The 27,909-nt window shown below is 39.5% G+C and overlaps 1 protein-coding gene across 3 annotated transcripts; it reads right to left on the minus strand.

Moving 5' to 3' along the window:
* Window positions 1-2,884: 2,884 nt before the first annotated feature.
* pcsk6 (proprotein convertase subtilisin/kexin type 6) lies at window positions 2,885-26,492 on the minus strand. 3 transcript variants are annotated; one of them, XM_037074495.1, is made up of 21 exons: window positions 26,268-26,490; window positions 24,549-24,653; window positions 23,842-23,952; window positions 23,605-23,748; window positions 23,402-23,478; window positions 21,477-21,565; window positions 18,441-18,613; window positions 18,142-18,354; window positions 14,907-15,007; window positions 13,064-13,167; window positions 12,813-12,930; window positions 11,810-11,998; window positions 9,585-9,721; window positions 9,286-9,447; window positions 8,832-8,934; window positions 8,413-8,609; window positions 5,463-5,550; window positions 5,208-5,311; window positions 4,830-4,959; window positions 4,350-4,462; window positions 2,885-3,323 (listed from the first exon to the last, which is right to left on the minus strand). In XM_037074495.1, exons 1-21 carry the CDS (start codon window positions 26,421-26,423, stop codon window positions 3,226-3,228), a joined length of 2,712 nt encoding a protein of 903 aa, XP_036930390.1. In that variant the 5' UTR covers window positions 26,424-26,490; the 3' UTR covers window positions 2,885-3,225. The 3 variants fall into 3 exon arrangements, 2 of the variants coding, with proteins under 2 accessions (XP_036930390.1, XP_036930391.1); XM_037074496.1 differs by having other exon boundaries at window positions 24,549-24,649; window positions 26,268-26,371; XR_005070675.1 differs by lacking the exons at window positions 2,885-3,323; window positions 4,350-4,462; window positions 4,830-4,959; window positions 5,208-5,311 and adding an exon at window positions 6,962-7,031 and having other exon boundaries at window positions 5,497-5,550; window positions 26,268-26,492.
* Between the last annotated feature and the right edge of the window lie 1,417 nt (window positions 26,493-27,909).

Genomic DNA, 27,909 nt, shown 5'->3' on the forward strand with positions numbered 1-27,909 from the left:
TACCCACCATCGTCCCCTACCAATCACCCCTATCCCTGATTTTTGGCACTTTATACCACAAAAATGGCTGATAACATTTTGTGTTGACACACGAAAAATATAATATAGGATGGATGATGCTATGTAGTCACATTTCAGGTGAAAAGCAATTACAGCTAAAACATACAACATGATCCTAACAAACATGTTAATACACAGAATATTTAAACAGATAAGGTGGATGGCTTGGTTTAACAAAGAACTGTAAAGGTAGCATATAGTGCTGCTTACCTGCAATAGTTACAGTAGAAGTAAGCATGGCATTCTCAAAGGCCCAAAATAACTCTCATGGGTGCCACCTAGTGGCTCAACTTTACACATCAACAAAATGTGAGAATTCAATTACTATTAAACAATACTTGGTTGGATTCACTTTATTAATGCACTGAAGCCCATGCCGTTTGGTTTACTTGCAGCTCTATTTGAGAGGTAAAATGATAATAATGCAACTCTTTTCGAACTATATGAGCTGTTATTACATTGTGAGCGTTATCAATAAGGCTCTTAATGTGATAAGTTATTACATTATGTGCAGAGCCCTTATTACGTTATGCATTCATGATTTTATTACATTATGAGCTGATTATTACATTTAAATGATTACATTATGCATCATTATTACATTATTAGTTGTTATATAGGTGTGATACTTGTGTGCTTCAACTTTTATTTTAAAATAAAATAATATTACAGCAAATATATATAAATAAGATATACATAAATAAACATACATACATACATACATACATACATACATGTCAGCCCCCTCAAGAGGATTGGTGGTCTGAGACCAAAAGGTTGTGGAAGGTCCAGGTCGAAGACCAGAGAGCAAGTATCAATAGTTTTTCAAAAAGAAAGGGCAAAGCATTAAGTGGAGTGCCACACTGCGGAGGAAGTAAAGGACTTTATTTTTCTACAAAACATGCAATTGGTGTATTCATCCAAGCTTTCTCCTGTTCACCTGTTCTCATGCCATTTGCAATAATACTGTAGATCAATCTACTCCTGTTGTACTGGCCAGTGACTGTGTTGGTCATGTTCCACATTCAGTGCTACACATTTTGAATACCTATGCTACGCAACACATGACAGCTGCATGACGAGTCCACACATCACTGTTAAACGCTCCGGCCACATTTCTCCCTCACATGGATTTTGAAGTTGAACACGACTGTAGTTTAGTGATTGAAACCAGCACAGCTCCCAGACCAGATCTCATGCTGACACAAATTCTGATCTTGTCTTGTACACTGACGGCTTTTCCTCTCCCCCATCCAACACACAACTGAACTGATCTTCTTAGATGTGACACAACATTTTGGCAAGACAAGATGAAAAGAGACAAGAGACAAATAAAACCAGCTGGCAGTGAAACATTACTTTCTTAAATAAGTGTATTTTTGCCCAAGGAAGTAGATTAAGCTGTATTTAACGTTTTTAGTGCTTTCAAATACATTTCATATGTATATTACATATGTATGTATGAAGTTGGATAAATATCATGGCAAACATGGTTTAGGTGTTAATTCATTTTTTTCAACACTTTATGGCAACTCTGAGCCTCTCTCAGCGACAGAAGCTTCTTTGCACTGTGAGAGAGATTAAAATGTATTTCACTGAAAAAAGGTTTTCAAGCAAGGTTACTAATGCAGGATGTTTGAGGTTGGATTACTATCTTGGCAAACATGCTTTCAGTTGTTTTTTAATTCTTTTTTTGGTCAAAACTTACTTATGTCAAATTTAAGCTTTTCTCAGATAAGATCTACAGTCAAGTAAATAAAGTATATTTCAGTAAAAAAAAAGGTGTTTCCATTAAGTTTCATACCCAGGAAGGCCTGCAGTTGGATACATATTATGGCAAACATGGTTTCAGTTGTTCCTGTTCTATTGTACTTGTTTACTCCACAACATTTTTTGACAACTTTAGTTCATTTTAATTCAGTAGTAAAATATATCCAAAAATATTAAATATATTAGCAAAACACTGACAAGGAACATTGTACTGCACTGTTCTTTGGTACTTTCCCTACATTTACTACACATTGACCTACCTTTCTTTAAAGAGGCCATATTGTGCTTTTTGGGTTTTTGCATTTCCATTTTTGAGTTATGCAGCCCTTTTGGGCATGTAAACGGTCTGCAAAGTGAAAAAGCCCAAAGTCCTCTTTACCCTCTCCCACAGAAAACACTGAATTTGACCTTTATGTGTCTTCTCTTGCTTTTCAGTTCCTCCTGTTCATTTTTCCCTCCCTCCAGTGTTTTTCTGTTCCTTCCGTCGCCTGTGTTTTTTTTTTTCACCTGTTTCTCATCCGCTCATTAGTTTGTCGGTATAAAGTCTTTGTCCTCCCTCATGTCTTCATCAGTTCATTCCGTCTTCTTCTGTCTCCCTCCATGTTCATCCGTGTCCGCCTGTGCTGCTTGTCTGTCTTCCTCTGTGTTCGTTCATATTCATCAGTATCGCTGCGTCTCCTGTCGTGTCTCCTCATGTCTCATCTGGGTATGTTTCTTGGTTTTGTTTCTGCATTTTGATGTGCACTTAACTTTTGTTTAAGCTCCTTAGTTGCTACTTTTTTTCCATCGTGACTTGTTTTTTTTGTACCATTCAGCTTTGTTTCTCGTGTGTCTGCATTTGGATTTCAACCTAAATTATAACAGGAACACCTGGTCTGGAGTGTCAGTCCTGTCTTTAAAAAAGTGCATTGTGGTTTATTATTCACAATTTAACTGAGGTGAAAATATACCTAAAATGAAAAGTCATTCAAATGGAAAATAAAACTCTGAGTTTAGACAATTAAATTGTAATACAAGTTTGAATTTGATAAACAAGAAATAAGTGCCAGCTCAATTCTTGACTATCTTTAGTACTTGCCATTGTTGAAAAAGCACATTTATTATTATTCAGTCTTGTACATGTTCAAACCACTATTGATTCTGTGCTGAACGTGCGTACACATTCCATAGACTTCAGTTTAAAAATGCCTGTTTTAAAAAAGATCTATCTGTATACCTGCCTTTAGCAACTACCAAAATAAAACTGCAGAGCTTAAGTTAAATACCCTTGTTTTTACGTACAAATTAAAAGACATTTTATTACCTTTTAATGTTTGTAACTGACACAGCTTTGACCAAATCAGTTTAGCAGATTAAGAGTAAGAGAGAAGGAGGTGTCAGGACGAGGTCGGCTTCTCATCCGTTCATCAGACAGGTACGACAGCAGAACTGACGGTAAAGCTTCTTTTCACATAGACGGTTGGATCTGACCATCTCACAGAACACCTCGTGAGCTGACATAGAAGAACAGAGGAAGAGAATCATCATTACTAAATAAAGACTGAGCATAAGAACATGATTCTGTGCTATCATAGGGAACTGGACTTGTTTCAGTTTCTTGTGGGCCGTTGACCCAACTGGCCTCATGTGGGTTGCTAGGGCTACTAGAAAAACTGGACCTTTGCCAAAACCTCTAAAAATTCCAAAGCAGACAGAGAGGAGGACACTGAAAAACATACAACATCATCATTCCTTATGTTGCTGTGGGAACATCCGAGAAACTCAATAGGATCTTCAACATCATATTCAGGTTCACTTCAAACAAACCAACACGTTAAGGCAGAAACTTGCCCATCCAAAACACCCAGGCATAAACACAGTGATGTAGTTTATGCTGTTCAATACAGCCAGGACTGTACAGATTTGTATATCTGGGAGACAAAATAACCTCTCCATGAACGAATGGCGCAACACAGGAGGGCCAACTCCTCAGGTCAAGACTCTGCTGTCTACTCTGAAGGAGAAAAGTCATTCTTTTGAGGACAACAATGTACACATCTTGGCCAGAGAAGACAGATGTTTTGAAGGGGAGTCAAATAATCCATCTATGTCCAACTGGAACGACCATCATTGAGCAGAGGAGGTGGCCTACGACATTACTTATCACCACCTGCAATGCTGTACTACAGTGGTCTCAAGCTGATCCAGTAAAGGGCCGCTGTGGCTGGAGGTTTTCATTCCATGTATTGAGTTCCCTCCTGGGACGGCTGCGCTCAGATAGCCCCAGCAACCCACATGAAGGCCGGTTGGGTCCACAACCCACAAGTGGCCCTAACGACTCAGAGCTCAGAGCTCACACGTGTCCTTATAACAATTACACTCCCAAGTTAAAGTCTGTAACTCCCCTCCAGTTAGTTAGAACTGAAGAAGCCTCTTGGGTGAGAGGTGAAACGTCTTCAAGGAACTGAAACAAGTCCAGTTGCTTATGATACAGCACTTGTGGGTGGGTTGTGAGATGTGGGTTACGATTTCAAACTCACCATTATTACATGACGCGTTCACAATACAAGTCCTGCTGACGAGACTATAACCCTCTTTGCATTTGGTGCAAGTTGTTCCAGGGCCACTGCAGCTCAGACAGTTTTCCTCACACCTGGAGAGACGAAAAAACAAAAAAACAAAACAAAAAAAAGCAACACAAAAAGAGAAAGAGAGCTGCATTAGGGGACTCAAGCAGCAAAATTATCATTACTTTTACTATTTACTGAGATAAAATTATATGACATGGTTCATTCTGCCTCTGCACCAGAAAATGTCAGCATAAGTCAAATGTAACTGACCAGCCAAGATTGACATTTTACAGCAGTTTGTATAATTTCAAATGAGAAACATCACACAGACTGACTGGCTGGCTGGCTGGCTGACGTAATACTTGAATATTTACTGGCAGGATGTGAGGAAAAACATTTTCATGTAATGCAGGGTTGAACCAGGGCTATCTGTCAGACTGAATCACTCACCTGTGACACATCTTATGAGGGGCTCCTGCTGCCTCTCCAGAGTAGTAGCCAGGAGTACATGTCTGCACACACCTCCACTCCTGCTGCAGGTGGCCCTCAGCACACTGGATACACTCCTCCTTACCTGGCCCTGGGAAGCCATCATGAAACTCAGTGGCATGCAGGATGAAAACCTCCACGTCACTTTACAACCCATTATCAGAAGCACACAAATCATTTTTAAAAAGACCAAAATATATTGACTTCTATGCCTGAGTGCTTTCAACTTTGTCTGCTAAACCAAATAGAAGATTCAAATCCTCATTTGACTTACAGCTGAGAGGTTTTGTTACTGCTGCTGCTGTGTTGAAACTGCATATACCAGACAAGCACACTGACCTGTACACGTCCTACAAGAGGAATGGCATGAGCTGCACGTCATCTCTTCCAGATTGAAGAAGGTTCCGGTGGTGCATTTAGGAATGCATGTGATCCCAGCCAGACTATAATCAACACCCCACAACTGAATTATAAGACGTAATTTTAAAACAAAGTTTAAACAGAAATGGCAGTCAAGTGCTCAGGACACACTGCCTCTTGCTTCTCATTTTTTGAGCCAAGCAGTGTGTCCTGGGTGTGGCTGTCTTTACATACCCATAGCCTTCTTTGCAGGCAGTGCATCTGTCTGCATACTCCAGGCAACTCATACAAGTTTCATGACACTTCACACACTGTCTCTGATCTGGCAAGACAGAATATACAAGCATTAACATAGTGATGAAAATAACAAATTCAGGGTCCTGGATTTTCTTTACAGTTTACATGCATTTATGTACAGAAAATAACATACAATAAAAAAACTAACATACAAAACTTGTGAAACATGCCCTTTAGTTAGCCACAAACTACACAGTATATGAGCTTAATCAATAAAAGTATTATAACTGTTATCATTATAGTTGTGCTTAAACTTTGTAAGCTGAAGTAGTGACCGCAGTGTACGCTGGAGTGTCTAAAGATGTGTCTGCTCTATCTGGTACATCTTGGCTGCACTTGACTCAACTCATTTGCGTTTCTAGGTACACTTCTCACGTTAGTTTTTAACTACAGATAGTACCCCGTTAACATAGGCGGGACTCTTAGCTGATATAGTGATGCTGCATGAAACTGCCTTGATATCATCTTCAGGTCTGCCATGTGTCTTATCTGTGCTCGGGACAAGATCGTCTTGTAATAAAGATAATGTAATCTAATGTAATAAACCTTATTTCCCATCTTTTTTTTGGCACCACTGAGAGGGAGATAAGACTGTCACTTTTCAAGCTGCCTATACTGAAATGGACACAACTGAGGAAGTGGTCGGCATCTGGTCCAGCACAGCCCTGGTCTACACAGCCACTGTGGCATGATCCTTAATTAACACAACATTGTTTATGATTAACACTACCGTCATTATCACCAGTAAAAACGCTAAGTACAATGCCTAAAATAAAACAAGGAGTCATTTATAAAAAGATTGCTTCATAGCGTGACTTATGGTAAAAATAAATAAATGAATTAAAAAATTAAAAAATGGAAATGAATTAAGGCGTTTTTAAATAACACAATTATAAAAAAGATAATCATTGTTTTCCAAAAGAGAATGCAACACAGAAAGTTTCTTTTAAAAGGTGGCATCCAACATTGACCACAACAATAACTGCCATTTCTATATCTACTGCTACTGTGATTTTTTGAATATGATCAGCAAACCAATTCGGAATCAACAAATCAGCAGTGGGCTTCAGACAATTTGATACCAGTCCTCAAGGAAACATAACCCCAATCGAAACTGCAAGCAAGTGATCAACGGGTCCCCTGCGCTTTTCTGTGCATGTGCGTCAACCACTCAAAAGAGATCAGTGTGACTTCCTGTGTCCAATATGGCTAGAGAACGCACAAATAAAACAAAAGAATAGCGCTCACCAGGAAAACTGTATGTAAATCATATGATGATTGTCACAGTAGGTGGCGTAGCGACAAGTTTTATAGGCAGGACTGTGATGAAATATGTAAAATTGGGGAAGATTGGACCATTTACAGTGAAGTTGTAACAACTTTCTGGTCGTAGAGAATAAGGCTTGATCCGGCAATGGCATCCAGTGAGAACTTACAATCTTTACAGTGTACCATCGTCAAGGTCTTTAGGCATTTCTGGCAAACCTTAGTGTGGATTTGGTCAACCTGCATGGAGGAATACATAGACAAATTTCATTTCTAAGTGCCACTAGGTGGCGCTATGACTCTGAGTGAATATTGGCACGCTAACATGTTCAGGACTATAATCAAACAAGAAGTTTGGGGGAGTTTTGGGACAGATTCAACCATGTTACTTACTTACATACAGCTCATTGTTTCATGGCAGATCATCGATCTTTGTGCCACTACATAAGCTTCATAATGCAGCATCATCAAGGTCTTCAGTATTTTCTTACCATGTTTGAAACAGAGCTGGTCATCCACGAGTTCATTACTGTTTAAAAAATGTGATTTCCTCCTACCAGTAGGGGCGCTACAGCTGTAACTGTTACAAAACAGGAAGCTTTGTGCAAATTTGACCAAATATCAGTTTAATTATAGCAACTTCCTGTTTTGTGGCTGATCAGTGACAATTGCTGCACAAACCACGACCAATTCCACCAATGAAAAACTCAAGCTTTTAAAACATTTGCACAACAAAGGTGTTAAGATTGCCAAAAAATGACAAGATTTGAAGTCGATCGGGTTAAAGCGGTAGATTGAGTTCAAGATGGCAGACTTGCTGTTGGGTTTAGATCATGACACCAGAGACTTTTTTTTGTAGGTCTCAGTATGATACACATGTGTACAAAATTTACCCTGGGGGCGCTAGCAAGCCATTTTACCACAGCCATGGCCGAAACCCATTAAATACGTACCTTTCCACCTAGTTTGAATATTGCATAGACTTTCTTTGAAAGTTTCCTCCACTTGGTGGGGATGGTCTGTGTCACATCTTTACTCCCATCTCCCATCTAGCTCACAGGGAGACTTTGAAAAAAGGCAAGTTCACAGGACCTAACCCACCCTCTTTGCTGCCCCTTGCATGTGTTGTGTTTACACTATGTTTTATGAGGGACAGTGTTTTGGGACGAGAAAGGTTGTAATTTGTGTGTGTGCATGTATGTAACATCCAGGCAACCAATCAGCAAGAACGCTGACAATATACTGCATAAGCTTATGGTAAATAAAGGGCAACCCCCCCAAATTTTAGCTGAACATTTAAAGGTGATCTAAAATTATAAACAGAATGTGAATAAATAACAGTTTTCATATGTTGTTCTGTATGTTGCATAGTATACAGTCCAAAGATCCCCTGCTAGCCATGTTAACACAAACGCTTCCCCGGTGTCCCAAGTTCATAGTCCAGACCGCTTTAGCTGCCCTGCCAATTAAGCTTACTAGCTATTGGCTGCTACATTTAGCAGCAGTTAGCAGTGACTGTGGTCATTTACTGACCTCTATTTGCTTTGAGCATCAATTCAACAGGTGGACAATTCATACATACTGAATCTCTAATAAAAGTAGACTGTGGATGTAGACTTACTGTCATCACCAAAGTACCCTGGGGGGCAGTTATCACTGCAGCTGGAGTTGAGTGTGTCAAGGTAAATTCCCCTTCGACAAGAGAGACAGTCGCCAGCTGATTGGCCAACACATCTCTCACAGCCTCTATGACAGTGTCTACAGCGACGAGACGCTATGTCCTCATAGTATCCCAGTGGACAGTGGCTCACACAGTCTCTAAAATCAAATGTGCATGGAGAGTTAGCTTACATGTTGTATCTCAGAAAATGAACTGGTCATGGAGCTTCACAACCAAAATATTTTGAGCTCAAAAGTGATGATGGCTAATCATCTATATCGGAGTAAATTCACTGAAAATTAAATTATTAATTGTATTAACTATATTAACTATATATGACATATAATTACATTCCACAGTTTCCTTCTTTCAACTCTTACCTGTCACTTCTCATGCTGCCTAAACTGAAATGGACACAGCTGCGGCAGTGGTCAGCATTTGGTCCATCACAGCCCTGGACTCCACAGTCATTGTGGCATGGTCCTTAATCAAACACCACAGAAGTGTAACAGCTGCCTAAACTCATAAATGTTCTTGCCTGACTGTGCTCTACATGAAAATGAAAGAGTTTAAAAATGTATTGTTTTTGAATATATATGTATTTAATTTTACAGAAAATAAATGTTTACATGTTACCAACCATCAATCTTTGTACATCTTAAATTTTATGTGTGTAATGTATATCTTTTTTGTTCATGATAATCGAGTGCTTAAACTATTGTCAGACACATTTTTATTAGATTTAATTAATTCTGTGTTGAAAATTGTTTTTAAATAATAGCCATAGAATACACTTATAATCTCGGTTTCTATGTGAACGTGTGATTCTCTCACCACTGTACTCATCTTCCTCCTTCTCCTCCATCTCTGGCTCCCCCAGGATCTCCTCTGGGGCCTGTATATCCAACATTGTTGAATGGGAGTGCAGACCACTGCTGGGATGGTAAGGACTGTGAGATGTGCCATAGAGGATCAGTCTCCATTCTTTGAGATTGCCTGGGCCAAGCAACAACAACAATAATAATGTTGATATTGACTATGGTTTTCATAGTTTGCCCTGGATAAGGACAGCTACAACTGTAAGTCTAAATACATATGTGTGCCTGAGCATGCATACAATTTTTTAGCCTTACCCAGCACCTCAGGATTGCGTAGCTTTGACAGTGAGTCAATAACCTCTAAAGTCCATGTGCCCTCTGCCCTCTCCCCCCAGAAATGAACTGTCATGAACTCCCAGTTCCTGAAACCCTCGTTGGAACTGTCAAACAACCTATAAACATAAAAATAAGGTGAAATATGACTGACAGAGGTTAAGTTTAAATGTTCAGGGTTATTTATTAGTCATTAAACAACACTGAATTGCATACTAAAATTAAAGTGTTTGAACTCCTTTATGCTACACAAACATAGAACAGGTATACAGTTATTCATATACATACTGTATATACATTTAATGTTGTGGTAAAGACAGGTCTCTGCAAGGACGCAGACACAACAGGCTATGATTTCCCATAGCTTGGCCAGCCTGAGTTCCATTTCAGAGTCCTGTGACCAGAAATCAGCCCGGAGAAGCCTTGAATCTGGTTGGCCTGGCCAGTCAAATTGGATGTTGAAAGATACTGCGGGCTCTAAATCCAAAACCGTTGCTTCTTTTTCCACTGCTGATGGACGAATTTCTGTCACAGGTAATTCTTATTTCAGCAATGAAGCCCCAAATAACAGCTAAGAAACAGATATTTTGCCAAATGTAAAGCTCCCAGCAGCTGCATCTACCTACGCAACTAACCTTGAAAGAAACTGACAATAAATGTACATAGCACAGATAGTGCTGCTGAAAGAAATAAAAAGTGTAGCTGGAAGCAAACTCAGGTCTGGCAGATAGTAGGCACAATGAGAATGCTGACTGAAACAGTCGGCTAATGGAAGGATTATCAGAATCAGAATACTTTATTAATCCCGGGGAGAAACTGTTTTTGTTCCAATGCTCCGAGCAAAGTAGAAATAGAAATACAGCATGAATAGAAACAAGAGATAAAGATAAAGATACAAATAAAATACTAAAATAGACAATAAAATGAAATTAAATGAAATATTAAAGTAGACTATAAAATAAATAATAAAATAATAAAGCAGACAATCTGGAAATATATACAACACACAGTGAAATGGTTGTAGCATTATAAATTTGTTGTCCTGAGCTGCAGGGGGTTCAGCTCACACCATGTGACAAAGTTATCCACCACAGCTCTGTATTCAGCCTCCTCACCCTTGCTGATACATCCGATGACAGCAGAGTCATCAGAAAACTTGTGAAGATGGCAAGACTGTCTGGAGAGGACAGTCCCTTGTGGGGCCCCGGTGTTGCTGACCACTGCATCTGACACACAGTGCCGCAAGCGCACATACTGTGGTCGGCCAGTGAAGTAATCCACAATCCAGGACAGAAGGGGGGGTATCCACCAGCATCGCCGTCAGCTTGTCACCCAGTAGAGCTGGCATGATGGTATTGAAATCACTGGAGAAGTCAAAGAACGTGGCCCTCACAGTGCTCCCTTGGGTCATTACTTCTGCCTGATGTCTCTGTGGTGTCTGATGTCTTCTCCGAGTTCCTTCCTCTGTCTTCCTTGTTTCCCTGTGGTATGTGTTTTTTGGATTTTGATTTCTTACCACTGAGTTTGTTTTGGTACTTTGCCTTTTTACTAGTTTTTGGAACTAGCTCCCTTGGTTTGTTTTTTGTATGCAGCTTTTGTTTTAATAAAGCTCACCTTTTTGTTCTCCATGATCCTGCCTCCTGTCTCAATCTGCAAGTGGGTCCATCCTTTAGTTTTCCTCTGTAAACCCCCCTCGCGACACTATTTATTGAGTTTAACAAGCCTATTAAGAAACTCCAAAGACATATCGACTGGGGCTCTGCAGCTGAGTACTGGGCACCAGTCAGCTTCAGGCGGTGCTTAAAGCTCCAGATATTGAAATGTGCTGGGTGCGGATAAAAATGTTACAATCCTGCAATCTAATTTGCGTATGCAACGCAAATATTTGGTCTGAAAGTTATAACAAAGCTTTTTTAAAAAGAAATTACTTAGGAGTTAATTAGGTAATTAGGTAAAAACAGAGTATATATTTGTTGTTACTTCATCATGGCCTGGAAGCATATGGCACGCTCAGTTTAGCAGAGCGTCGAGAGTGACGTTAATAAATTCCACATAGGTAGATTGAAACCTAACTTCAAAATTTGACAGAGTTTCTTACAACAATGCTGCAGAATACTGCAGAACTGACCCTTTAATAGAAAGCCAACATGGGCTTCAGATGCAGTCGGAACTGCTGAGTGCATTGGTTTGTACAGTGCAGCTCTCACCTCTTGGCTAGCAGTTGTGATCTTGTTCCAGACGGAGATATGAGGTTGACCTCCAGGTCTCCTCGTCGTGGGTGGACAATCAGGGCCTTGACCACCACATGCTCCAAGTAAACCACCTGCTGCTCAGGTTCTTCTGAACACGCAGAGGTAGTTATGCTGCTGTTCAGACTTTGACCTGCATGGATATACCTGGGACAGCCAGAAGCATAAGTATTATCCAACATATGATCACTGGCAGAATAGATTACTCTCCCATGTTTCACCTGAAAGCTGCAGTAACGCACGTGAGCAATGTGGGCAGTATGTCAGGATGTAAGTGCGGGACAGCAGCAGTCCCGGAACAAACTCCAACAACAATAGTAAGGAAGTTTGAGAGAAATGTGCAATCAAGACCTCCATATTATTTTGTAAATTTGTATGTCAACTGTATATCGTGATTTGTCTTCATGTAAGCACTGGCATAACTGCGTTGATGTTTAGTTCCCTGTAGGAGCCTGTTCAGACCTTGTATTAATCACAGAAAAAGACACAGACTACATTGGTTACTGTTTACTGTATGTATCAGATTTGTTTAGCATCAATAAAATGTTGTCTTTTTTCATAAATTGAGTGTAAGCGGTGAAATCTATGGAATCAGTGCGTTCAAACAGCTGCTACATGTTGGCAGGTAAGACACACTTTAGACACAGAAGCAGAAGGATTGGTACAAATGAACACTTTTTACAAGGAAACAAACGAGTTAAGATGTGAAAAAAAAATAATAATAAGGAACACGGTATCTTTGCAGTGGAAGCATTAAAAGTGACACTGCATCAGGCATCTTCATACTGTTAGAAGTTAATATCAGCAGATACACAACACACTGTGGTCTCTCTTCATTATCCATTGTTGCACTGGTGAAGCTGAGACTGGGATCTGCCTTGTCATATTTTTTCCCCTTTGTTTTTGGCATGGTTTAATAGCCAGTCAGCTACATACCACACCGGCCTGCAGTTCACCTCACCTCGAGCGTCGCTCACGCATCTGACTGCAGGTGTGCTGAGGAGGAACAGTCCTCCACTCTCTAGCCTCCAGCACCATGGCCTCTGCATCCACCAGGCCAAAGCCATACAGGTGGCTGACTGAGAAAAACACATACATTAAGTCAAATCAAGTCAGTTACAAAGCAGTGAACAATCTGAAGAGAGTAATTGTGTTTGTTATATTATCTAAGGCTTCAGTGTTTTTGAAAGATAAAAGAAGAATGCAGTGTGCCTCTGAGTCCAACAGCATTGGTCTTCCAGTCATCAGCTTTCAGATGGGCTGGTCTGGATGTTTTCACAAGAAGATGTTGTACATCCCTCCATGTCAGCAAAAAGCTGCAGAGAACAAAGACACTACTAGTCTCATTTGGCCAAACAGAGCGACTAATTACCTTTATCTTTGTTAGCGCTATTTGACATTTCATTCTAATGATAACAAAACATTTATTTTATTCCACCATGTCTGATGAGATGACCATGTTTTTGGCAGACACTCCACAAGTCAACTAAAGCATTTGACGACATTCAGACATGAGGGCAGCAAATTAAGCAAGAGGCAACGCACAACTGATTTTAAATGTCTAAATTTTTCTTTTTGTCTGCAAATCCCATGAAAAGACTCAAATCAACTATGAATGTATCATACTGACAATATTGTGTGAGTATCCAAAGCCTGAAATATCTCTCCAATGTTGTCAATGACAAACTGCAGCTAAAAGTAGCCCCTGAATTCAATCTGACTACACACAACAGTGGCCATTAATGTAATGAAACTGTAACTTTGTGAGCCATTTTATGGGTAAAGGGATGATGTGACGTCTTGCAGAGACAGGACATCATCTCTGGTAAGTAAACTTAGTGCAATAAAAATAAGTAATAAGTAATAAATACTGTTCCAACAAGAATCTTTACTTTATTTCACTCACAACAACAACTGCAAAGAGACAGGCAGATGTTTTAGACTGACAGGCTTAATACTCCCCCCTACAGGCCTTAGTGTTATTTGAAACTTTGTATAATCATGTTTGTGTGTTGATGCATGATGCAGTGGCTGCCTTCTTATATCCTTGCTGCTTATTCTACATTATACTTTGCAACAGTCACAACCTGAGAAAGAATTACCCCTTTAACGGTGTTACGATTAGGAGGGTTATGGAGGTTGTATGAACACGGGGTCAGGGTAAATTGAGCCACGGTTAAATACTGATATATAAATGTGGCGCTGGATTGTGTTAAAAGCACTGGAGCCGCACAGCACTGTCTGCTAGCACTGGGGCCCGTTATTCAGTGTATAAAGGCAAAATGCTGTCTAAATTAACTCTTTCTTTAACAGTCTTGGCAAACAGGTCTAATGTACTCTATGTAACATTTTGAATAGGATTAAAGTATCAGTATGTGTGTAACCATGGACATAAAGATAAATGTAAAGACTTTTATTCTATTTTATATCTGTGTTTACACCCCACACCATGTTTGCCTTTTCAGTCCAGTCTGTATCCAACAGGCTTCTCTCTGGAGGAAGATTCTGTCCCTGTTACTAAATAGTCCTTCAATTTTGAGGACCGTTCATAAAAATTATCTAGGCTGACCGTAAGTGTCGACTCACTTGTTTAACAAACTTGGATATAGGACTGTGGGTGGATACAAATGTAAGGACCCCATGCCCACATCAAGTCATTTTCAAGAAAACAAGGACACAGATTGTCTAAAGTCAATAGGGACTGCACCGGGGACATCAACAATGGTATGAGTACCAGAGGAAAGCCTTGAGCGTAGAAACTGCTCTACTTAGCTTCCCCTGAGAGGAGTCTCAGCATCACTTTTCTTTCCTTTTCTTTTTTTTCACATTTTGTGATAACTGAAGACACTTCGCATTTTCAGAACCAAATCAGGGACCCTGGCAATAAAAAAAACTGTTTGGAGAAACAATGATATTTTCGGCTGTGTAACTACGCAGTATCTACAGATACAGATTGTCTTGCCACAGCACCCTTAGGTTGGATGTCAGCAGAAGACCTAGACAGATGTACTGATGGACAGTGAGTGATTGTGAGAGTTCTAAGCATTTGACTGACTTCGCCTCCAGGGCAAGAGCTATGATTCCAGACACAATGGGAGCAGAGACAGACGTGCCAGTGTGACCATCAGTGCAGCGCTGCCGGAGGTCAGTGGTTACCTGCAAGGGATCACAAACATAGTATGATTTAGTGCATCAAATTAGATGTATAGATTTCCTCTTATTATTAATTCAGTATTTCATTGGTTGTCTAACGAAATAACCTTTCATTTGACAGCATAATGATCAGACAATATAGCACGTTACACATGCATATAAATTGAACTGTGGAGAGCATCACAAAGCTTTCAGAAGGTCTGAACAATCTGCTTTTGCAAAGTTAAAACTAATCACAAAGAAGCAGCATTCAGCAGCATTCAGTCCTGTTTAATGTGTCTTATTCTATTTCAGTTTAGAGTTTATTGAAGAAGTTGTGGAAAATAAGTAGTGAACAACTTCTCTCTTTGACTGTGTTTTTCAGTCATTTATTCACACAACACAAAAGAAACTACAACAGCACATAAGCCGCAAGCTATCATAGATATGGGACCTGGGCCTGAACTGGTGCCAATGGACCTTGACTCACCAGCCCTCTGGGTATACTTTTTCCACAAAACATATTACAAACAATTAATGTAAAAGAGAGGATCAATCCATTTTCTAATCCAGCCAGTTTTAAAATACCAACTGGCCACTCTTATGTTTTTTAACTTCTTTTTAAGTGGATTTCAGAGTGGTGGAAGACGTTTTTCCAGAAGAAGCTGGGAAAATCATATGTTAATGTGGTGATGTTAATGGCTGGGTAAGTTCTCTACCAGACTGGCTTTATGTTAAAATGCTGAGGAATATATATAGTATTATATCTCATTTATCAGTATAAATAATTCCAACAACTGCTGGCATCCGCCAGTCAGACATGAATAAATATAGCTACATTTCACAGTTATTGAATTAAATCTTAGGGAAAATTTCATTTCATTCTCTGATAAGAATTACTGAGGTTCATGTTGAGAAGACCTGCTTGGACAGCTGATAAATATTCAAGTCTGCTGACGGGTTGCATCATCTTTAAAAAAATGTGTCTATTAAGTACAATGTGTTAGTATTCAGGGTGGGGTTATGACAGCCTTAAAGGAGTGAGTCACTTTAATAAAGCCTGTATCTTTTAAGTTAAAATACATAAATAAGACATTGCAATCTCTTTTTCACATTGATGGTGTTTCAACATATCAGAAAATTATTGGCAGGTCTGCACTAACATAGCCTGCAGGGGAGGAGGGTAAGGGGTTATTTTTGTAAAGCTGTTTTACTTATATTAATCTAATTCTGAACGCTAGAGTTACATCTTTATTTCACAGTGTTATTCAGTATGCTACCATGGTCATGTTAGCTTTTTTTTCCCCTTTAGTTTTGCCCTGTCAGGTCAGTTATCAGGAGGTGAGGGAAACTGGAGGTGGACCCAAATGCAGACAAAAAGCTGAATGCAAACAAACCAAGGGAGCTAGTTATACAAACTAGTAAAAAGGGAAAAGGGCAAAGTAGCAAATCAAACAAAGAAAAAGGAAAACAGAAATCAAAATCCCAAAACATACCAAAACCAGAGACACAAGGAACTCGAGGGGGACATCACACAAACACCAACAACGAACTGACAAAGAGCACATGAGGAACCAAGGCACAGACACACTGATGAGGGAACGAGGAACAGGTGGGGGGAGAGGAGGACAGGTGAGATCATGAGGGGAAGGCACAGAGGAGAAAGCATGAAGGAAACAATACTGACAGACAGAGGGAGACAAACACGCAAGGAGGAAGGGGGAAAGACACAGGAGACACAAGAGGGCGAAGAAACAGGACATAAGACAAACCAGCACACAACACAAAGATCAAATCACAAACCATGACATCAGTAACAACTGGTGTGTCCACAATGTCATTTTCACTTGCCACGGAAGCTGAATTGTGTGCTGTGTGACAAGAGCAATTAACATTTGCCATGGTGCAGGAAACATGTTGACTTAAGAGTTGTCATTCTATAAAATGGGCATCATAAGACTAGAAGCAAAACTAACATTTGTGTGCAATGACCTGATTTGTCTCTATCATGCTCTCTCTTTGTTCAAAGGGCATAATCAGTCATTAAACAGAATAGGAAACACTGCAGTGCTTCATGCAAAAATGTACAATAGATGGGAGAAGGTCTGTGTGTGGGATCCTCTCTACAAGAAGGCCTGGCTGTTTGGCCACTCTGGTTAGTTTGACACAAGCCAAAGCATAGTATTTACAGGGAGTAGCTTCATGTGGGACTGGGCCACATTAAACCATACAACAACCTTTGTACATGCTGGCCTCATGCCCTCATATATTTTGTTTTTCATTTTATTAAGAGGTTACAGCAGGATACTGAGAGTGGTTGCTCAATTCAGTAAGCATAACATGAACGCTCATATGACTCATAGCTGTGACGTGGCTTATTTAATCCAGGAAAACAACTGTGCATACCGTCACGGTCACAGGTTATTTGTTATTTCTGGTTGGACGCCAAGCTTCAAAGAGTCGATTGTTACCTAATTTTTTAATCTGAGTCTTTTTCGGTCGTGCAAAGAATCTTGGGATATGTGAGGCCACAAAGGATAGTAGCAGTGCATCCTCCAAAAAGAGGGCGAAGAAGGCGCATTCGTGGGCTGCATTTGGAGGAGCCTTTGAACTGGGACAGCCTTTGTGCAGCATTGTGACATAATTGGCCTTCAAATGTGACCTCCGAAGGATGCAGACCCTGAATTGAGACACAGCATTTCTCTCTCTTCTCCATCGCTGTATGCCTCTCCCGTCCCCGCCTGCCATTTCTTCTCAACCCAAGAGTCATAGTCCTGTAAATCACCTCCAAACTGTATCACCTATCTTCAAGCCCTGTTTCTCTTGTCCCCAGAGGCATAGTGTGGGCAGACTCATGTGAACTACTTAGGCCACAGCTCCATTACGTGTACCGAACTACTTGCTTACAGTTGGTTGCTACAGCCAAAGACAGCCACAGCCAAGAGTATAGCAGGCAGCAGTTAGCGGTTATGTCCTCCCCTATAGTTTTATATCGATCTATTTTTTACAAATTTCGCCGTGTGTTAGTGTCACATTGTACTGGATTAAACTTGTCCGTGGTGTTCAAATATTTGTTTTTTAATTGTCATATTTTGAAATATATTTTACACAGCTGTTAGAGAAACAGTTGATGAAATTGCCATTTACCCAGTACTCACTATCTTCCTTTCGTCAAACTCTCCACTGCTGTAGGTTGTGGCCATGATGGAACTGCACATCTCCAGGTACCAGGGCTTGTTTCCATTCTCTGTGGTGCTGGAGATGGATATAGTGTAGATACTGCTGGTGTAACCATCACATGAACAGTGATCACCCTGCTGACCACCGTTTCCGGATGCCCAAACAAAAATGGATCCCAGGCCTTTGCGACCCTTTGTGACATAAAAAAAAGGAAGTCAATCATTTTAAGAGAATTCTGCTCAGAGAAGTTTTGTGTTGTCTTTTTGACTGATCAAACCTTCTTGATGCCCTGCTCAAAAGCCTGCTTAGTAAGTGGCCCTGGGCCATCCACTGTCTTTCCATCATCTTTTGGGCCCCAGCTGGCACTGTAGATGTCAATGTAGTCAGGTCGGATTCCCAGGGACTTCGCCTCGACTATATCAGTCACATCACCATCCAGCATTCGAATGCCTGTGTCCAGGGTAACATTAAAGACAGCACATCACACTTCCTTTAAATGGAATGAATGTAAGGCTAAAATACGATACTGTGCTGTATTTTACATGACTCAAAAGTGTATAATTAATGTATCATTAGCTGTTTAATTGATATGTCCATATTGGTGTTGCTCATTGGTGATGAAAAAGTCCACGCTGCAAGCAAGCTGTTGGCTCAGTGTGCTGTATACTGTACTCTCACCCAGGAGGTGATGGTTTGCATCCTGTTTGTAACATATTTTTGACTTATTTTAACGCTTACTTATTATCCTCCTTACTATCTATTATCTCAATTAATCTTTTCAGTTTTCTGTTGCAGTTTGGTTAGGTTAAGACATCAAAACTACTTTTACTACTACTTTTAAGATGTTTGGCTTAAAAAAGAGACCATTTCAGAACATTAATTGCATGTTAGAAAGGCCAGTTTCTCCCATGTTCACATATTTCTGGTCTCTTTTTCGAGTCGCAAAGCTTTGAGATCACAACACCATGACTGGTAAATTCAAGTGGTCCTGGAGCAATATTATTTATGATGTTTCAGAAAACACATCAACATGGCGAATTAGCACCTCTTGGGTCCAGTTGACACTGTAAAATGCTGTTTCCACCAATTTCTGTAGTAAAGTTGTTGTCTACCCTGCAGAGAACTGAAAGCGAACACCCTTAAAAAAAAATAAAAGTATGCATTGCATCATTCTATCATTTGGTTTAATAAATACCGAAAAGGACTATATTATAGAGAGGTTACATCTTACAGTTCAACAATACTATTTTTTTTTTTTTTTTACTTTACATGAATATTAGCCACCCACAACATTAGGTCAGAAGCTGCGTGCTGAAGTGGTTAGGACACCATCACCACCACAAGCAAGAACCTTGCTTGAATTTGACCTCACAAGCAACCAATGCCATAACAATTGCAACATGAAACTTTGCATTTCCTGCATTTGATTTGTGAAGCCCGTAATGCATAAAACTATAATGCAGTGCACTATACCACTGAAGCAGTAACTGAACCAAAGTTGAAAATTTCAAAGTTGAAAAACTAAATAGTAATAGGCTGAAAAGGCATAAAAAGCTGAAGATTTTGGTAGCTGAACAGTTTATCTAGCTGAATGTTAGATGAAGTAGAAGCAGAACCAAAGTTGAAAATTTCCCCATGAGAATGAATGGGAAAGCTTTTGCTGAAAAAGCTAAATCTTTCAAAAGCTGAATTTTCCAAAAGCTGAAAAGGCTGAAAGGCTGAAAAGTAAAAGGTTGAATGAGCTTTGATAGTTTTTCCAGTTTCTTCCCACTCTAGCATTCATGTGACCCACCCTAGCTCACACAATACACCCATTATAAAATCTGAAGACGAAATATATAACAGAGGGATTCCATCTAAAGAGGCAGATTCACAACTGAGCCAAGCAGAGTTAGATTCCCGTATGAACCTTTCCACGAGATATTTAAACTGTGCAGCAAATTAGTACAATGAAAATGATGGAGCCATTAAGCCACCACATTTGGCAGGAAGACTAAGAAAACTGTATCTTCACTTAGGTCTTTTTTTTGCACCAAATAAATGATGTGATAAGTTCTATCATATCATTTATTTGGTGCAAAAAAAGACCTACACTAAGCTGTTTAGTCGTAAAATTCTGCACAGAAACCATCAGGGCCTGGTGGTTTGATATTAGGAAGTAATTGAATATAGTTCTTAATTACACTCTGAGTCAATGGTTTACATAAAGCTTATCTTTGCTGGTTGTAATTTGTGGTAACTCTACTTTTGTGAAGAACTCCCGCATATCATACTGTGACTATTTGTTGAATTGTAAGGCATAAAGCTGCATGAAGAATAAGTATCATTCATTTCTTCATCATTATAGCAGATAGTGGCCTCTCAAGTTTCTGATTCCTCTGTCCTTAAGTTGCTGTTTAGCCAAGAAGAAATATTGCTGCTTCTTTACAGGCGACTGAGCGTCTTTTAATGTGGGTGATCTTCCTGTGGGTGTTTGGCATTCTTGAATCTGTTGCAGGTGTCCCACTTTTGCCCAGTGTTTTTTGTATGTCTGAAGTTACATCGAAAAACTGTATCAAGCTGCAGGAGCTGAGGTGGTGAGCTGTTACTCCAACATTTGCGTCAAGTGACCCCCAACTAACACTTCTAATCAAAATTACGAGCTGGGTGGTGCTTAGTTTTGGCTAGGAGGCCGTTTTGAAAGAGGAAACACAAAAGCTACAAGCTGGTGCAAATCAAAATGCTATTACATCTAAAAAGTATGCTAAAATATGTTTCTGAAAAAAAAATAGGAGATAAATAGACAATGAACAGCAGCATGGTTCATTTTGGCTCAGCACTGCCTTGTTTCATAGTTTGATGAGAGTTTGGTTTCTCTTAGTGTCTGTGGATACCAGCACACAAAATATAGAAAATTACTGCTGGCAAAACACACAGAGTCTTCCTTTCTGAGCTAAACGATTATGTATTAAGCATAGTAACATGCTAGCAGTAACAATGTTATCATCCTAATGTTTAGCAGGTATAATGATCATCTTATTTAACAATGCTACACCATTGGTGGGAAATTTAAATTTACACCAGAAGAATAGTAAAATCAACAAAGTCCAGGATCTATAATCTTCAACCATATTTTGTGCTGATTCATGGAGTAGATTACTGGATAAATGAACCTCTGACTGCTGGTGGCACACCAAGATACAGACGGACTGATACTGCCAAGACCCAGAGCCACACTGCTAGTTTGGCTAAAAATCTACGCTAGGGACTCAAACACATGTGACAAACAACACAGTATAGTAATAAGTACTGAAAAAAAGATGGAAAACAGTACCACCAATGTGAGCATTGTAGGCAATCCCAACGATGCAATGGGAGTTATTGGCCACTGCTGCAACTTCACCTGCACACCGAGTTCCATGTCTACATGAAAGCACAGAAAGGAAAACCTGACATACAGCTGTGACACACACACATTACTGATAACGATTCTTGGAAGTATAGCTGAAATATAATAACCTGACCAGTGTAAATAATACTACTTATTTTATAAACCACAGCAACACTCACTTTGTAGATCATTCATGTGACAGATCAGTAACATGTGGAAAGAGCTTAATTGTACCGAAATTGGCTCAGTCGGAGAATCATTATTCACAGGGAGAAACAATCCCTTTCTTTACCTTTTACAGAAAGGAGTGCCTTTGGATACTGTAGTGGAATACTTACATCAAACAACAAAAAATTGCCTTATCATCACCTTCAACACACTTGAGCTGGCAGTCTGAACAAGGCATAAGTAAATAAAAACCAGCTACTCGATATAGCTTACTTTTTAACAATATTGTATCCGTCACAATTTTGCTCAAATCCACAGTTTGTAGCTGTACACAGATCCACACTCGGGTGGCCCAGAAGGATCGAACTAAATGCAAAAGCCACGACAAAAATACAAAAGCTAAATCAAGACTGCAACCGTCACAATATAAAAGTGAAAGTCACAGTATGAATGTTAAAGACACAATATAGATGTTAAAGTCACAATATGGACGTTAAAGTCAGAACACAGATGTAAAAGTCACAACATGAATGTGAAAGTTTAAGAAGTAAGTGAAACATTCTTCGCCATCTAACTAATCTAACCAATAAATCAATCTATCAGTCAATCAATCAATCTTTATTTGTATAGTGCCAATTCACCACAAAAGTCCAAATTGAGCAGGTCCAAACCACACTCCTTGATTAATTCATTTAAAGGGACCCAACATTTCCCATGAGCAAGCACATGGCAGGAAAAAAGCAAGTGGCAGGAAAATCTATCCATTATCTTCTGCTTATCTGGGATCGGCAATGTGCCGGCCTGTCTTTCTAAAATGGAGGCTTAATATTCCTCCTTTTCTAAAAGCTGCCACCGACGCCACGTAGGCGTAAACAAGTGACGTGACGTGAAGTTCGAAGTTGGGCAGTGAACAGTGAACGAATTTGGCTTCAAAATAAGAGCTTTACCTTGCACTTGCATGAAATGTGGACTGACTGCTGTGATCAGCTCTTTCTTGGTTTTAAAACTCCCCGGCTGTGGGTCGCACAACAGTGCAGGTCATCAACACCTCCGCCCATCTCATGCAGAGGCCGGCACATTGACGCCTCGTTTTTAGATAGCAGGTGAGGCAGAAATAAGTGTACCCTCCGAGGCGGCAAATCCGTGGACCAAAACAGATCCCCTACTTGCCCTACTAGCGGCTCTATTCTTCGCCCCTGGCTCAGCTCCCTCTTCACCACAACGGTCTGGAGCAGCACCCACAGTACTGCTGGTGCCACACTAACCTCCTGTCCATCTCACAATGTTTTTTCTCTTGCATCCCATTCCATCCCATCATTGAATGGGAGTATTATGTGTTCTGTCCACGTATTTGGCCGTGTTGTGTGTATTTGAAGAACCTCTCCAAAATGTGTGGTCAAATAAATGTATTCTTTTGCTCGTGTTTTTTCTATTTGTATGTGTTGGACTCTCTTGTCAAAAAGAGCTTTGAGATGCTGTTAGATGATCAAACAAGCACATTGTTTGAATCACACTGTTGACCTTAGCACCTCTGGATAGTTTTAAAGTTGGTCTGGAGCTCATCAGAAGCTATTCTTGCAGTCGGCACTTGCCTTGTTCGTGAAAATAGACATGATTGAAGGACAGAGGGATATCTGGAGGAAATGCAGAATAGATTTAAGTTGACTATGGCAAGAATGAGACATTGATGGTATTCTTACATGTTTTCATTGCGGGGGTCATAACGTGGTGTAGGGTCATGGTCATTTCCATTGACATCATAACTTGCCAGATGATCCTGCAGAAATAATAAAGGAAATGACGAGGAGAAATTGAGAGAACTGCTCACAGTCACAAAGTTTATGAAAAAGACAGTGTGTATTGCCCTGTGCAGATGGAGATGGTTGGATGGATAGCATCATACATAGTTCTGAGCCAGATCGGGGTGGTTCCTCTCAATGCCGTCATCCAATATGGTGACCACCACATTCTTACCAGTGTAGCCCCTCTGCCAGGCAGCCAGGATGTTCATCTCTGAGTGACAGTGGCTGCTCTTATCATTGCAGTGCTGAAGATAAACATAGATGGTAGACATCAAACATCACCGACATCTTGTGTCGTCAAAATGTGAGTAAAGAATGACTCGGTGTACTACACTTACAATGTACCACATGTTGGACCATTTAGGGTCATTGAAATGAAAAAGGCTTGGGTCATTTTGGGTTTGCCTCTTTACTCTCGGTTTTACTACCTGCTGCTGGGCCCAGTCCACCTGCAGCAAAAGCACCACGAATCAGTTTTATACACACACACACACACACACACGTATGCATACATATATAAATGCTCATGTTATACTTTGCAGAAATGTGGCTCGAAACACGAAATACGTATTTGCTAACATTTCACATTTCATACAAATATACAAGAAAAGTTTTATGTTTATATATATATATATATATATATATATATATATATATATATATATATATATATATATATATATATATATATATATATATATATATATAGCTATTTCTTCTTACATCAAATGGGTTAGGAATGGTGCTTGGCTCTTGCCCTTTATTTATTAAAAGAGAAATTGCTGAATGTGAATGTTGAATGTTGGTTGTAACCTGACAGCATCTTTGTATTTTCACTAGGTGTGCAGCATTTTCACAGCACTGTGTAAACTAATTAAATGAAAAGAAATACAGTGATGAGAGAAACATGGAAATTACTGCCAGCGTTTTGCTCCAAACTAATTCTAGGGTTATCAGGTCTGCTTTGAAAGCTTTAAACCAGAGGAACATGTGTTCATGTGACTGTGTATCCTCTGATGTACATTATGACTTGAATGAGTCTCACCTTCTGATCCATATGGATGAAGCTGTGGGGACCCTTCAGAGAGAAAGCAGCTCTGCGAACTACTTTGCTATGATGGAAATGGTAGTGATCCTCCAGGCTTCCTATCTGAGCAAACACATCCAACATTAAGAAAAGTCAAACAGTTCAACTGAAGACAGGCATGAATAAACTATTCTAAAAATATTCCAAGACTCTATACAACCTTTATCTAAATGGCTTTTACATGGGCTGACTTTTGAAAATAAAAACTCAACCTTGATTCCAAACAAGCTTTCTTTATTCAAACACATCAGGGCCATCTGTCTATAGTATTTGATGTCACTTTATAAATATGCTTGTTCTAACTTGATTTTGCACCAAAAATGTGAGCAGGATTCTCTGCACTCAGAATCCAGTTTGCTCATTCCTCTTACTACATCTGTCTTCACTCTCGCCCTACCTCCTTCAACCACCAATAGCTTATCTTATTCTCATTTTAGCACTGAGTACTTTTTTTGTTTCTAAAAGAAGAGGATTTTTGGACCACTTTCATGGCAACCTGTGATGAGGTTTATGAAGTGTTAAGAGGATAAGTGGTAAATTATAGTTTTTAGTTGTATTAATGTTAATGAATAATTTACAATAGGTTACAGAACACTTTTAAGTAAATAATGTAATAATGTGCTCATTCGTTCCCACAAGCAGTATACAACAGAGACGGGAAAGTTGTCCGTACATTTTGCAACCTCCAGAAATCCTTCATGATGCAACATTTTGAGCCACAGGGTCCTATCAAGGTAAACATCCAAGTGGACAAAAAGCAGGCTATACAAACATAAATGGAGTGTTTGTATAGCCTGAACAGAAATGCATCACTCTTGGATTTGCTTGAGAGCAAAATCCTTCACTTCAACTTGTTAAAAGAGATAAAAAAATAATAATAATAAGTGTTGCATTCGAAATGTTGTTGAGTGTTCATTTAGAGATCACAGAACATAACAGCAATTACCCCAAAATGATATTTCGAGTACATATACATTCACGTAGCAACTGACTATAAAAGGATTGTAGTGTATGCAGAACATGTTTTGACTTTTTTTGTATTGATTTCCTTTTTGAAACCATGTTATTTTGTAGCATATGGTATTCCAATTCCACCTGGAGCTGCTTTCATTTATTGTCTGAGTTCTTGTGCCATTAAGTTCTGAGATTTCAAAGTAATGAAAACACACTACAGGTAATTATTTGGCAGTTACAGGTACTGACGTATTAATAAATGTTTGTGTTTCACAGTTTAGAAAATCTTCCTGACGTACAAAATTGTGCAATCTCAGACAAATTAATTGTCCTATTGGATAAACACCAAGACCACTACAATAACTACTAGGCCACAGGTTTTTGCTCATGCTGGCAACTCAAAGGTTATTCTTACTAATGTGTTGCTGTTCTTCCTAGCTATAAATAAGATGTTAACTATTAATAAAGCCATTAGTTATTTAAAAAATACATACATTTTCTATATATTAGAAAGTGATTAATCCTCTTTGTGTAGTGTGTGAGTGTCACAAAGGGTTAGGTCAACTGAATTCTCAAATCCTTAACTAACATCCAGTTTGGATAGCATTCAAATAGGGGTTCACAGCTGTAAACAGTGATCATCACTTCATATCAAAGTAAACAGGAGACATTGATGCAGAGCAGTAATACTACATCTGCAGAACTGAAATGCCGCGCTCTTACCTGTCCCAGGTTTCTATATCCATATTTCGCTGCGATTTTGTCCGCTTGTTCCCGACCACCTGTAATCCGCACTGCCCAGTGGTTCGTATAAACGTCCCCGTGGCCTGACACCATGGTTTCAACAGTCAGTAGAATGACAATTATAAATGATGTCATCCTAAACTCTAAGTTGGTAGATCGAAGTTGGGGCTGCGCGGTGTGAACTCACAGCAGGCAGCAGAAGGATGACCGCGGTCAAAGGGCCGCCGCTTGCGAAAAACCCGGTCAGGCCCGCTGCACTTTATTTTGATGTGCATTTCTTCCAGCCGTTACGGTAGTTTTGAGCGTCAACAACCTCTGACCTCTGCTCACAGTGTTCCGATGACCGTGATGCGGCGCTGTGCACCCAGAGTCATCACAAAAGATATTATGACACGAAAATAAATAACACATTTATTCAGTAATTCATTATAATTTCAGTGATTAATTTACTGTAGCCTACAGCTTCTGAGAAAGTCTGAGAACAACAGATCATATGGCATGATCATCATTTATACACACTCATCATGTGTTTCATATCCAGCCTGTCATAACAAAATCTGAGGTGAGATGGTTGACTGAAACTTTCACCGGAATCCTGTTCAAGATGGCCCACCACCTTCCCATTTTCTCTCAGATGTCTGAACTCTGAAAAGTAAAGGGACATGGATATTCAAAAGACAGCTGGCACAAGTTGTTTGACCTTAAAAATTCTCCATCTTGGTAAAAAAAAAAAAAAAAAAACCCTGGGAGCCAAGTGTAGGTTTTTGGGTAAAGAATTGTATTCCCCTCCTATAAAAACAGCTTTATTTAATATTTTGTTTTTTGTTTTCAAATCACACTAATATTGCATTTCCATTGGTATATCTAAATATCTGTGGCCAACTTTGGTGAGTTTTGTTCACTGTGGTGTGAAAAATGAACACAACATTTCACCCAAGTCCAGCCTGGATTACAGGCCAGGCCCAGCGGGGGTTATTGTTTCCTGCCTTATCAGTGGTACATGTCTCCGACTGTTGAGTCCTGTTTGGAGACTTATAAAGAGAAAACAGACAGAGACACACTAATAATATTTTTTCTTTTTAAAGAAAAAAAAAAAAGGGCAAAAAGGGATCCAGTCGACACCCCACTGCCAGACTATCCAATTAGTGGCCCAGCATAGCTACATTTTATAGAAGACAAAATGTGTTGAAAGTTGGATGTGCAGCACCATGCGGAGTAAATGGACAGATTAGGTATCTTCAAATCACCATATTCTCATGTGATGCAGTCTCAACTCAATAGCAGCTTTTCAAAACATCAGACTACAAAGTTAAAGTAAACCAAAAATTGACTATGAAAACTGTCAATGTATTCCTGTCTGCTATACTGGCAAGTCATTTCTTTAGTATGAAATGAATTCATTGGGATATTCATTTGCATTTGTTGAAACATTTGTCATCGCCAAAAAGTTATGGTAACGCCTTACAATGAGGTACACAAAGATGTGAGTAGTTACTGAGGAGAGAGTAAGGAATTCAGGACTATATAGTTAATTTATAATATGTGAATTTTTCTGTACATTGCAATAAAGTGAAATATCATACTGAATAGTTACTGAGTAGTCCACAATGAGCTCTTTAAT

The sequence above is a fragment of the Acanthopagrus latus genome, chromosome 17, assembly GCF_904848185.1.
Source record: "Acanthopagrus latus isolate v.2019 chromosome 17, fAcaLat1.1, whole genome shotgun sequence".
NCBI lineage: Eukaryota > Metazoa > Chordata > Actinopteri > Spariformes > Sparidae > Acanthopagrus > Acanthopagrus latus.